Source organism: Herpailurus yagouaroundi, unplaced genomic scaffold (genome assembly GCF_014898765.1).
Source record: "Herpailurus yagouaroundi ecotype Mexico unplaced genomic scaffold, PumYag 165, whole genome shotgun sequence".
Lineage (NCBI taxonomy): Eukaryota > Metazoa > Chordata > Mammalia > Carnivora > Felidae > Herpailurus > Herpailurus yagouaroundi.
In genome coordinates, this window is record NW_024412406.1 from 34140950 (window position 1) to 34152975 (window position 12026).

General features: G+C 38.8%; 1 protein-coding gene across 1 annotated transcript in view; it reads right to left on the bottom strand.

Annotated features, from left to right (window-relative positions):
- SPIDR (scaffold protein involved in DNA repair) overlaps window positions 1–12026 on the bottom strand; it is a 504944-nt gene that overhangs the window by 131414 nt on the left and 361504 nt on the right. The window contains exons 9-10 of the mRNA XM_040487839.1: window positions 8825–9020; window positions 6896–7143 (exon numbers count right to left, since the gene is read on the bottom strand). Of these exons, the coding sequence (XP_040343773.1) occupies window positions 6896–7143; window positions 8825–9020 (444 nt within the window). The remainder of the gene's footprint in view (window positions 1–6895; window positions 7144–8824; window positions 9021–12026) is intronic.

The following is a 12026-nucleotide window of genomic DNA, read 5'->3' on the forward strand; positions in this document are numbered from 1 at the left end:
ATCAGATTACAACGTAATGCTAAACACATTACATACATGACCTCAGTTAATCTTTATCATGAAGCTGAACTGTGGAAAGTATTATAATTCAAATTTCACAAATAAGGAAACAGAATTTGCCCCAAGTCTCCCTACTTAGTGGCAGAATCAGCATTTGAACCCAGCACCAGTCTGATTCCAGACCGTCTTCTGCTCTTCCCATTAATGGCCTGCCTCTACCTCAATGCAGTTTTAAAAATCTTAATTCCAATATATTTAATGTACAGTGTTATATTAGTTACAGGTGAACAATGTAGCAATTTAACAATTCTATATATTACTCAGTGCTTACCACAATAAGTGGACCTCAATGCATTTTCAAAAGAAAAATGGTACCTGTGTCGAAAGTGATAGCCAGAATGCTCTCCCCGGTTTTGTTATTCTGCTGAATGTTTGACTTTCTCATTCCCTTATGCATCAGAAAGCACTTGCTATCAAAATCCGTCCCTCCTCCCCACACCCCATTCACTCTTCATCTCCCCCCAGCTAGCTTCTAGCCTCACTCCCCTGCATCTCCTGTTCATAAAGTTACATAGGAGCCTCTCAGCAATGCACTACATGTTTTCACTCCTTATTTTATTGGCTTCTCTGCACCACCACTCTTGGCTGTCCACTTGCACATATGGGAAATCCTATATTCTAAGTGCCTGTCACAGTACACTGGGTTTCACTCTTCTATCATTAGCCCTTCCTCTTTAGTCTCCCTTGGCTGGCCCCCTCTTTTACCAGTCCTCCAATGCTATAGGACACGTAAGTCCATGCTATCACTTCTTCTTTTCTTTGTGTCTACCTTTTCCCTAATGCGATCTTATCCACTGCTCTGGCTTTAGAGACTTACTAGCTGTGACACAACATACCTAGAAGAGGTGTGGGGAGGAAGAGCAGGGGGCACCACCTGGGATGAGGGCTGGGGGGATGTGCCTTTCACTGTATGCCGTCTAGTGCCTTTAGCGCAGCACCATGGACAAATATAACCTATTCAAGTTAGCAAATAAAATAAGCATACACACAAAACATACATACTGACCAGCTGTAGGCTGACATGTTTATCTCCAACCTAAAATCCTTCTCTGAATGTGAGATCTTTATATCCAATTTTCTCATCTGACACCTCTCCTTAGATGTCTCAGGAATCTCCAACTAAACAGGCCCCGAACTGAATTCTCAAGCTTCCCTCCAAACCTCTTCTCATCCCAGTTTTTCTCACCTCAGTAAATAGCTCATCATTCCATCAAGCAATCAAATTGGGGATCATTCTTAATATTGCCTTCTACTTCACTCGCCCCACACCCAAGCCACCCCTAAGTCATCACATGCCTCCAGAAGGTGACCCGTGTCTCCACTTCTCAGTGTGCCATGTGGGAGTCTGAGACTCTGTAACCTAGGCTCACTTGTACTCCTGCAGTGTGCCTCCTCCTGGTCTCTCAGCTCCCACTGGGGCGTGTTCCATGTGCCTCCCCTGCCCTGACCATTTTCCACCTGGCAGCTAAAGTCGTCTTCAAACCCCGTGAACTGTATTTGGGGTCAGTGGGCAGCCACGGCAACACCACTGCGGACTGTGAGTGCAGCCTACGGCTGGCTTGCCTCTCTGGCTCCCCCACTGGCCCACACACCTTGGCCACATCCGCTTCCTTCTTCTGCCTAGGAGATTCCAAAGGTATTCTCTCTTCCACTGTAATTCTCTTCCATCTGGTTTTTATCTAACATCCACTTACCTTTCAGGTGCCACCTGAAATAGTACTGCCTTACAATACCCATCCTTGAATCCTCCCCTGGCCTCCCTCATGGCGTCCTACTTTTCTCACCAGAGCACTTATCACAACTTATAATCATGAATGTATTTGTTTTTAATTGTTCTGTGCAGGACTTCCCGACGGCAATATGCTCCATGAGCATAAGGACAATGTTTGATTTTGTTAATCACTGCAGACTTAGAACCCGTCCTAGGACAATGGTGGATTTTTTTCGCCCTTAGTGAAAAGGAGGAAGAAATGCAGGACAAGAGACAAAAGGAAAGGTCAAAGATGAAAAGAGAAAATAAAATACCAAGATACAGAGAAAGAAAAATGTGCTCTTTCCCTGACTTCAGCTCAATGAATTTCCATACAACTATAATGCACAATAGCTATTAAAACTATAAATGGGGGGCGCCTGGGTGGCGCAGTCGGTTAAGTGTCCGACTTCAGCCAGGTCACGATCTCGCGGTCCGTGAGTTCGAGCCCCGCGTCAGGCTCGCGTCAGGCTCTGGACTGATGGCTTAGAGCCTGGAGCCTGTTTCTGATTCTGTGTCTCCCTCTCTCTCTGCCCCTCCCCCGTTCATGCTCTGTCTCTCTCTGTCCCAAAAATAAATAAACGTTGAAAAAAAAAAAAAAAAAGAATAAAACTATAAATGGGAGGGGCGCCTGGGTGGCTCAGTTGTTTAAGCGCCTGACTTTGGCTCAGGTCGTGAGCTGACAGGTCTGTGCTGACAGCTCAGAGCCTGAAGCCTCTTCGGATTCTGTGTCTCCCTCTCTCTCTGCCTCTTCCTCCCTTGCACTCTGTCTCTGTCTCTCTCTCAAAATAAATAAATAAATAAATAAATAAATAAATAAATAAATAAATAAATAACATAAAAAAAAAAAGATGTTAAAAAACTGTAAATGGGAGGTTCTGTCCTTCCAGCTTTTTGTCCAAACACAAAACCATTGAGCAACTTGTTTGAATTAAATACCCTCACAAAAAACTCTCCCATTATCAATATTTCTGTAATGACAGGCAAGAAAAAATGTGCATCTTTAAAGGATAAAATTAAATTACTTGTCCCTAAGTTAAATATCTGAAGGAGAAAGGAAGCCAATGTTTCAGAAAGGGAGAAAGAAAGGCAATGTTTAATGGCAGCCAACATGGACTGGGAGTGAGGTAACATGGTCCAGATTCTGTTCTGCCATGAGGTAGGCAGTTACTAGGGAATTCACTTACTTTTTCTTTTCCTCAGTTTCCTCCACTATAAGTTATCTGCAAGACCAGTGCTCCCATTCCACTAAAAAAAAAGCCTGTTACTTTATTAGTCATGCATTTATGTAACATTCATTCAATATACAGTGGGTCTAGATAAAGGTGGATCTGGGCTCTGAACAGTCCGCCTAGATCATTGGTTAGGGAGTGCCTTTGAAGTTGGGTTTTTGTTACTATTGATTTTAGTGATTTATAAAACTTAAGTTTGTATTGGTTATTCTGACCTGTAACACTTTGAAAAATCTTGTGGAAGTGTTTTCTTTACTAGCCTGAGTTAAAGGAAGTCATCCAGAGGAACAAGGGACAGGAGGCTCTTAGATGTTATATTTCTGAAGTCTAAAGTATATATTTGATAACGTTTCACAGCTCAGAGGAAATGAGCCTCTTGACTAAATCTATGTGACTCTGTTCAGGACTGATTACCTTCAAATAAATTTCCTTTAATTTCAAAGTTGGCAACAATCTGGGGGTCTGCCATCAGAAGATAGTTGTTACTGATCTTAGAAAAGTGATACTGCTAAAGTATAGGGAACAGACTGAGACTGACATCTATGATTGAGGTGCTAGGTAAAGTCAGATATAAGACTCATTGCAGTGCTCCATGAAGAGTCATCTGACCTCATCTGGGCAGAAAAGGGAAACTTGTTGTGGCAAAATATCTACTATATGTCAGTCATTTCTCTTTCTGCAGGCCTTAATTTCTGGCACTTTACAGAAAACACATAGTGACCAAGACTGTCTTTCAGTTCACTGATAGAAAGATCTTTGGATCTTTGGAGTATAGCAGGTTATGACGAGAGAGCAGACCGGGGGCTGCCTTCAGTGTAAGGTGTCACTGTGCAATTTCCTGTCTGCTGCAGTCATGCTTCTGGACAAACTGACTCCCTGGGTTGCACAGGAGTCCACCCAAAGTTACAGGCAGAAGCTGCAAGTAGAAAAGATAGAAATCTTCCAAGCTATAAACCTAAGTCTTCTTTTTAATGTTTGTTTATTTTTGGCAGAGAGAGAGAGAGAGAGAGAGAGAGAGAGAGAGAGAGAGACAGAGCATGAGCAAGGCAGGGGCAGAGAGAGAGGGAGACCCAGAATCCAAAGCAGGCGTCGCCGGCTCCAGGCTCCGAGCCGTCAGCACAGAGCCCAACGCGGGGCTAAAACCCAGAGACCGCGAGATCATGATCTGAGCCGAAGTCGGACGCTCAACCAACTGAGCCTCCCAGGCGCCCCTAAACCTAAGTTTTTAAATAATGTTTTCTCTTATATACATGTTACATGTGTATAAATTAAAAATTCTACATTAGAAAACATATTGCTAACTGATTCTCCAAAGCAGATATTTTGATGTGCTTTTTAAGTAGATACATTAGCAAAGAATTAGTACAATGTTAAGTATAATTTTACTTCTATATTAATTTTGTGTGTAAACTGGAGCTTGATCATTGTTATAGCATTATGAATCTATAAAACATTAATAATCATTATACAATAATACCTTTTTGTACCCCAAAGACATCTCAGAAGTCTTGTCCTCAAACCCAAGCTCAGATGCCATGATTTTCTGTCCAAAGGTTCATTTTCCTACACAGTCCAGTCAATTGTCCTCAGGGCTGGGCACTTTTACCACTCCTGCTGCCCAGGGTGACCTGACCCTTCCCCTCCCCCCCCCCCCCGCCCTCCCCCGTCAGCTTTAAACTAGGCAGAGCTTGGTCTAACTCAATTTTATCCTCTTTCTTTCAGCTCCATACTCTCTGCAACCCTGGCATTTTGGGATTCTGGATCTCATGATGTTATTATTTTTGTCCACCTGTGTAACTGTCAGCAAGTAAGAACCTTTCTGAAGCTCAGTTTCCTCATTTATGATACGACTAATACCCTGTACCCTCAGCACTGTACGATCTCAAGTGTGCTGCAGGAAACACAGCGCATACGATGCATATTAATGACATCTGAATAACTGAAGGCTATTTTCTTGTTTCTGAGGTTTATGCCTCGCCTTTTTTCAATCCACAACTGAGCCCAGTGTCATGTGACATGTCCCAGTGTATGTTCTCAGGCACAACCCACAGCATTCATAATGCCAACCACCAGCAGCAATTCACCAGACTTTGGTCTCCAATCCTTCTCTGATGTTCATGCTCAGCAAGTAAAACAAGTACCACCAAAGGAGCTGGAGGGACAGACTTCAAGGTGCCACTCATAATTAAGCAAAGCAAACTCACTGTCACTTTCACCTTGCCTTCTCATCATTGTGATTCAGTCTCAACTGTCCCCAGTCTCCTCTGAGGGTGGTCTGTGTGCTGGGCTGGAGGAGCTTTACCAAGATCATCACTGCCTTGCTTACTCAGTAGTTCCTTCTCCAAAGCCTAACGCTGGATACATTCCATGAAAAAAGCAAAACAAAACAAAACCTATGTCTGATCTCTAACTGGCTCAGATAAAGAGTATAAGACTGGTCTATAGCTATAAGTCATGATAAAAACCTTGAAAATGATAAAATCATTTCACATGCACATATTGCAAACAAAATAAATCTTTTCCTATAAATCCAAAAGAAATGTTCTCTAACTACATCTGAAGGAGACTTTGAAACCCGTAGGACTTTCAAATAAAGTGCCCATCCACCTGAGGAGGATTCATAATTAACAAAGAACTGTTTCCTGTTACTGTCTGAATGGCATCAGAAGGCATTATAAAAATAGGATATTGTTGTAGTTACTATTTCTTCAATATGTGTTTTCTTTTAAAATTAGACAGAAAAGAATGATTGATAAATTGATATCCATTTTTTTTGATTTCTATTATGTTGTAAATCCACCTCACTGCTTTGAGGGCAATGTCACATAGAAAGAAATATAATCTCAAAAGGTTATGCCAAGGCTCTGACATAAACTCTTCAGTCAATGACATGACTACAGCTATTTGAAAAAACACAGGAAGGACCTAAAAATGAGTAGAAAGATGTCATTCCCATAGTTGGTATAAACAAAGTACTTTGAATTATAGGTTTGGCTCATGTAGCTAGCTAGCTACACTATATACGAAGGTAGCCACTTGACACATGGGGCTATTAAAGTTAATTAAAATTAAATAAAACTTAAAATTTAGTTCCTCAGTTCCACTAGCCATATTTCAAATACTCAGTAACCATATGTGGTCAGTGGCTACCTCACTGAATAGTACAGATATACAACATTTACATCACTGTAGAAAGTTCTATAGGTTAGAATAGCACTCTCTGAAAGCCACGGATTTACTAACTGCCATTTATTAGGTTTTTAAGATATATAAAACTTGATAGACATTGCAGTGGTCTTTTTAGGTATCATGATCACATATCTTGGCTTTTCTAGAACAATACCAGTATTTCTTGTTTGTATCACTTTCAGTAATATGAACCATTAAAGGTAAAAGTAGGGGCGCCTGGGTGGCGCAGTCGGTTAAGCGTCCGACTTCAGCCAGGTCACGATCTCGCGGTCCGTGAGTTCGAGCCCCGCGTCGGGCTCTGGGCTGATGGCTCAGAGCCTGGAGCCTGCTTCCCATTCTGTGTCTCCCTCTCTCTCTGCCCCTTCCCCGTTCATGCTCTGTCTCTCTCTGTCCCCAAAGTAAATAAACGTTGAAAAAAAAATTAAAAAAAAAAAAAAAAAGGTAAATGCAACAAATTAAATTTTTAGTAGGACTTTTTATATTAAGTAAACAGGGGGATTCCTTTGTTACACCACATGTCCCAAATTTTGATGCAAGAAAAAAACCCAAAAAACCCAAAACTCATGTATATGGTGAATGTAGCCAAGAATTTCTGCTTTCTCTAGGAAGGGTCTCTACTTTCTCTAAGTGACTCTAGCACACATGCCTGTGTCTTGTCACTCACCGAGCTCTGGATGGGTCTGGGCCCGGTGGAACAGCTGAGCCACCTCCCTGCTGATACCTGCAGGGAAGAGAGTAAACTCTTTGTACCACCACTCGGACCTTGACTCCTGACCATGGGGCAGCTCCCTGGCTTTCTACTGCATCCAGAAGAGAGTCCCTCAGGGGAGCTTGAGCTGGGAAGCATTGCTTGGTTTCCTCATGTCCACGGGTGCATTCTGTCCTCATGGTAGTGAGATCACTACACATAACCTGGCCAAGACATGCAAAGGAACAATCTCAGTTTAACTAATAACAGCATAGCACACACCAAGTAATGATATTCTCAGGCAATTCTCTGATGTAACTGTACAACACCAAAGGAATGATGAAGATAAAAGACATGGTGTGTGCCTCTGTGTCTGCCCTGTAACTAATGCTGCTGAGGCGGGCAATGTGAGAAATCACATGGAAACAGCAAAAAGTGTTTCCAGTCAGTGGAAGCACACGTTGTCCTGAGTCTTTGAAAACATGCAGAAAGTCCTGCTATTACAGTACTTCATGGTAATCTAGAAAATTCTTGTATGAGGTAGCAATCGCAGCAGGACAAAGTGAAAAACAAAAAATGACTAGGGTTGAAAAAATAAATCATATTATTAAGTGCTTTTTATATGCAGTGTACTATGCTGGGTACTTTATAGGCTCATGTAGCCTCCCAACAACGCTTTACAATAATATTAAATATTGTAATAAGATAACACTTCTAGAACACATCCCAGGCACTCTTCTTTATGTACTGTGCTTACTTATATAACAAACATATTTAACCTCATAGCCATCCAAGCAGGTAGATTATCATTATTACCATTTAAAAAAAAATTTTTTTTTTCAACGTTTATTTATTTTTTGGGACAGAGAGAGACAGAGCATGAACGGGGGAGGGGCAGAGAGAGAGAGGGAGACACAGAATCGGAAACAGGCTCCAGGCTCTGAGCCATCAGCCCAGAGCCCGACGCGGGGCTCGAACTCACGGACCGCGAGATCGTGACCTGGCTGAAGTCGGACGCTTAACCGACCAAGCCACCCAGGCGCCCCCATTATTACCATTTTAAAGATAAAAATATTGAGACACAGAAAAATTAAGTATTTCATGAATTTAATATCCTGTAGCTGTTTACAACTATATGTTAAAGCAGTAATACACTTTGAGCCATAAATTAAATTGATTAGAGAGCCCTCCTTTTCCCATAATCCCCTTCGTACACTTCTTTTGGTTATCAAAGGGGGAGGATGCTTGACGACATTTACAAACAACATGAAAGTCTGTGTACGTTTCTCTTTCTTATGTCCCCTCACACTACCTGTCAGTCTCAGCCTTCTGTTCGGTGCTAACTCAGCTAACTAGGCGAACCTGAGATGGTACACCTGGAGTCACAGACACTTCGAGCCTGGAATGGTCCCCAGAGTGCCCTTCATGCCTGCTGTAAGGGAAATTTAGGGGCTCCCTAAATTCATCTTGATAAATGATCATGATGGAAAGCCAATAAAATTCCAAAAAGCAATGTATAATCTCAGTGTATAATCTCAAGTTTATGTGGTTCTTTTTGTCCCAAGGGATATAGATACTTAGAAAAAGAAAAACATGTGACTTTTTTCGTATTTAAGAACTTAAAAGCTTAAACAAAATTCTTAGACAATTACAAAATAAGAATTAAAAAAAATGAAAACTCATTTATTTTGACAGATTAGGAGAAAGATTAAAAATGAACAATTAGATGAAATACTGTGAAAGCTCACAGCTAAACACTGAACTACAGCAGGCATAACAATAATAACAAGCTGTTTGGGCATATATATTTGCTGAATATCTGAAGGGAAACCAAAGGTAAACATCTTCACTTTCAATTCCAATATTATTACGAAGCATAAAACCTCTAAACCAATGAAAGTTTACCTGGCCTTCAGGAGATTTAATTGTTAGATTCTTAAATATAAACATCTGGGCCAAAGTGATACTTCTTCTTGGAAGGGGTGTGTCCCAACAGTGCACTTCACGTATTATTTTTGAATCTTCTTTGGTGACAATTTTCTGACAAAAGTAAGTATTCAGAATAACAGGGCAACTTCCATTTGGGATAACAAGCTTTTGCCTGGAAAAGAGAAAGAAATATAACAGTTTATTTACCGTGTTGGATTCCCCTCATGTTCTTGCTAAATCAGGAATATAAAGGGCAAAGACTCGCCGGCTATGGAAAGACAAAACTAAGCCAGCCTATTAAGAGACAGCAACAGATGAATGGATAAAGAAGATGTGGTTCATATATACAATGGAATACTACTTAGCCATAAAAAGAATGAGATCTTGCCATTTGTGACATAGACTTAAAGGGTTAAGTGAAATAAGTCAGACAAAGATAGGCAAATACCATATGATCTCACTTATATATGGAATCTAAAAGCAAAAACAAACAAAACCAGAAACAGTCTCATAAATAAAGAGAGCAAACTAGTGGTCATCCGAGGGGATGGGCTTGCAGGGATGGGCAAAATGGGTGAAGGGCATTCAGAGGTACAAACCTGCAGTTATAAAATGAATAAGCCATGGGGATAAGAAGTACAGCATGGGGAACATAGTCAATAACACTGTAAAACTTTGTATGATGGCAGATGGTATCCTATCATGGTAAGCACTGTATAATGTACAGAACTGTCAAATCACAATGTTGCATGCCTGAAACTAACAGGATATTGTATGTTGACTATACTTCAATAAAACAAACAAACAAACAAACAAACAAACAAACAAAAGTGAGACCCACCCTCACACACTGAAGAATGAATGTCAATGGAATGAATTCTACTTTTCCAGTGTAAGTCCTGTGTTGGGATAAGGGGAATGGAAGAAGACCATGTCAGTACCTGGGTTAAAGCTTCCTCAGATCTCCTAGTCTAGTAGGTGATGGCCTTAGGATGCTTCATGAAGAAATTAAGGGAGTAAGCAAAGACTATCAACAGGCTCAAAGAATTTCCCAGACATTAAAAGAAATGCTATTTATAAATAAAACCTTTAGACATTTTGGTGGCTCTAATCTTTCAAAGAACATGACATCAAGTCCCAAAGAAGCTTCCACCTTCACTATCAAATGGAGCACAGTCACAGAAATGCCTCAAGTTATTTCTTATACTAAAAACAAAGAAAAAAAATCTCAAAAGAAAAAAACATAATACATGGCAATGCTGAAATGACACCGAAACAGTTTTAGAATTATCTGACAAAGATTCTAAAGCAGCCATTATAAACATGCTTCAGTAAGCAATTATGAACACACATGAGACAAATGAAAAGATAGAAAGTCTCAGCAAAAAATAGGTATTTTTAGAATGGAAATTTTAGAACCAATTAATAAAATAGTGAAAATAAAAACTCAGTGGGTTCAATGGCAGAATGGAGGAAACAGAAAGAAATCAGTGAACTTGAAGATAAAAATAGAAATTAAACAATGTGGACAACAACAATAACAATAATAATAACAAAACCAGAATTAAAAAACAATGAACAGAACCTCAAGATCTGTGGGAAGGAAGAAATAAAAATGGAAAGATACAGGTAAGTACAATAGGCTTTCCTACTCCTGCAGGGTTTTCAAAATTGTATTTATAGTTGAAGCAAAAATTATAACAATGTCTGATATAGTTCTAAATGCACGCAAAACCAATATTTTTAAAAAATTATATTCTAATTAAGAAGAGTTAAAAGGATATAAGAGATAAGGTTTATTATATACTTCATAAAAACTGGCAAAATGTTGACCCAGTAGACTGTGGTAAGTTATATGTATAAAATATAATGCCTAGAGCAATCAATAAAATAGCTGTAAGAAAGATACATACAAAAAAATTATATATAGATCAAAAGAAAATTCTAAAAATTGTTTAGATAACCCATATGAAGCCAGAAAAAAAAAACAGAAATGAAAATAAAGAGAATAACATGAAGAATACAAAAAGTAAAAAGGTAGACCTATGTCTTAACATATCAATATTTACACTAAGTATAAATGATCTAAATAAACTAGGTAAAAGACAAGGATTAGCAAACTGGATTAAAAATTATGATCCATCTATATGCTGTCTACAAAAAATTCACTTCAAATATAAAGATACAGGTTGAAGGATGGGGAAAATACATCACATAAACATTAAGAAAAATATGAAAATATAGCAGGGTATCAGATGAAGTCAGTTTTAGAGCAAAGAAAATTATGCAACCAGAGGAACATTACATAATAATAAAAAGGTAAGTCTGCCAAGAAGACACAGCCATCTTAATATGCACCAAACAATGTAGACTCAAAATACATAAAGTAAAAACTGATAAAACTGAAAGGAAAAATGACAAATCCACAATTAGAAATACAGACCACACAGCTGTCTCTCAACATCTGATAAAACAACTGGACAGAATGTCTGTAAAGATACCAAAGAGTAAAAAATACCATCGATCAACAGGATCTGATAGACATTTATAGAGCATTCCACCCAACAACAGCGAAAATACACATTCTTTTACTGAGCCCATAAAACATATTCCAAGAAAAACCATATTATAGGCCATAAGACAAACCTGAATGAATTTAAAAGAACTGAAACACAGTAAACTAAAAATCAACAGAAAGAAAAGAGAACTAAGAAATAAAGAAATAAAATAACAAACAGTAATAAAAACAACACACTTCTAAGTCATCCATGGGTCAAAGAGGAAGTGCCAAGGAAAATTTTTAAAAATAATAAAATAAAACATTTAACTGAGTGAAAATGTAACTTTAATATACCAAATTTTGTATGAAACAACTAAAGCAATACTGAGAGGAAATTTTTATAGCAATTAAAGCTTACATTAGAGAAGAGGAAAAATCTCAAATCAGTAAGCTAAGCTCTGAAAAAAATGAGCTTATATGAAAAAAAAAAAGACAAAATAAACCCACAGTGGATAGAAGGAAATAAATAATAAAGAACAGAAATAGATGAAATTAAGAATAATAGAAAAAAATGCAATGAAGAGTTGACTTTTTGATATGATTAATAAAATTAACTGACAAAGGAAAGAAGAGAGAAGATATAATCACCAAAATCAAGAATGAAACAGAGGATATCAC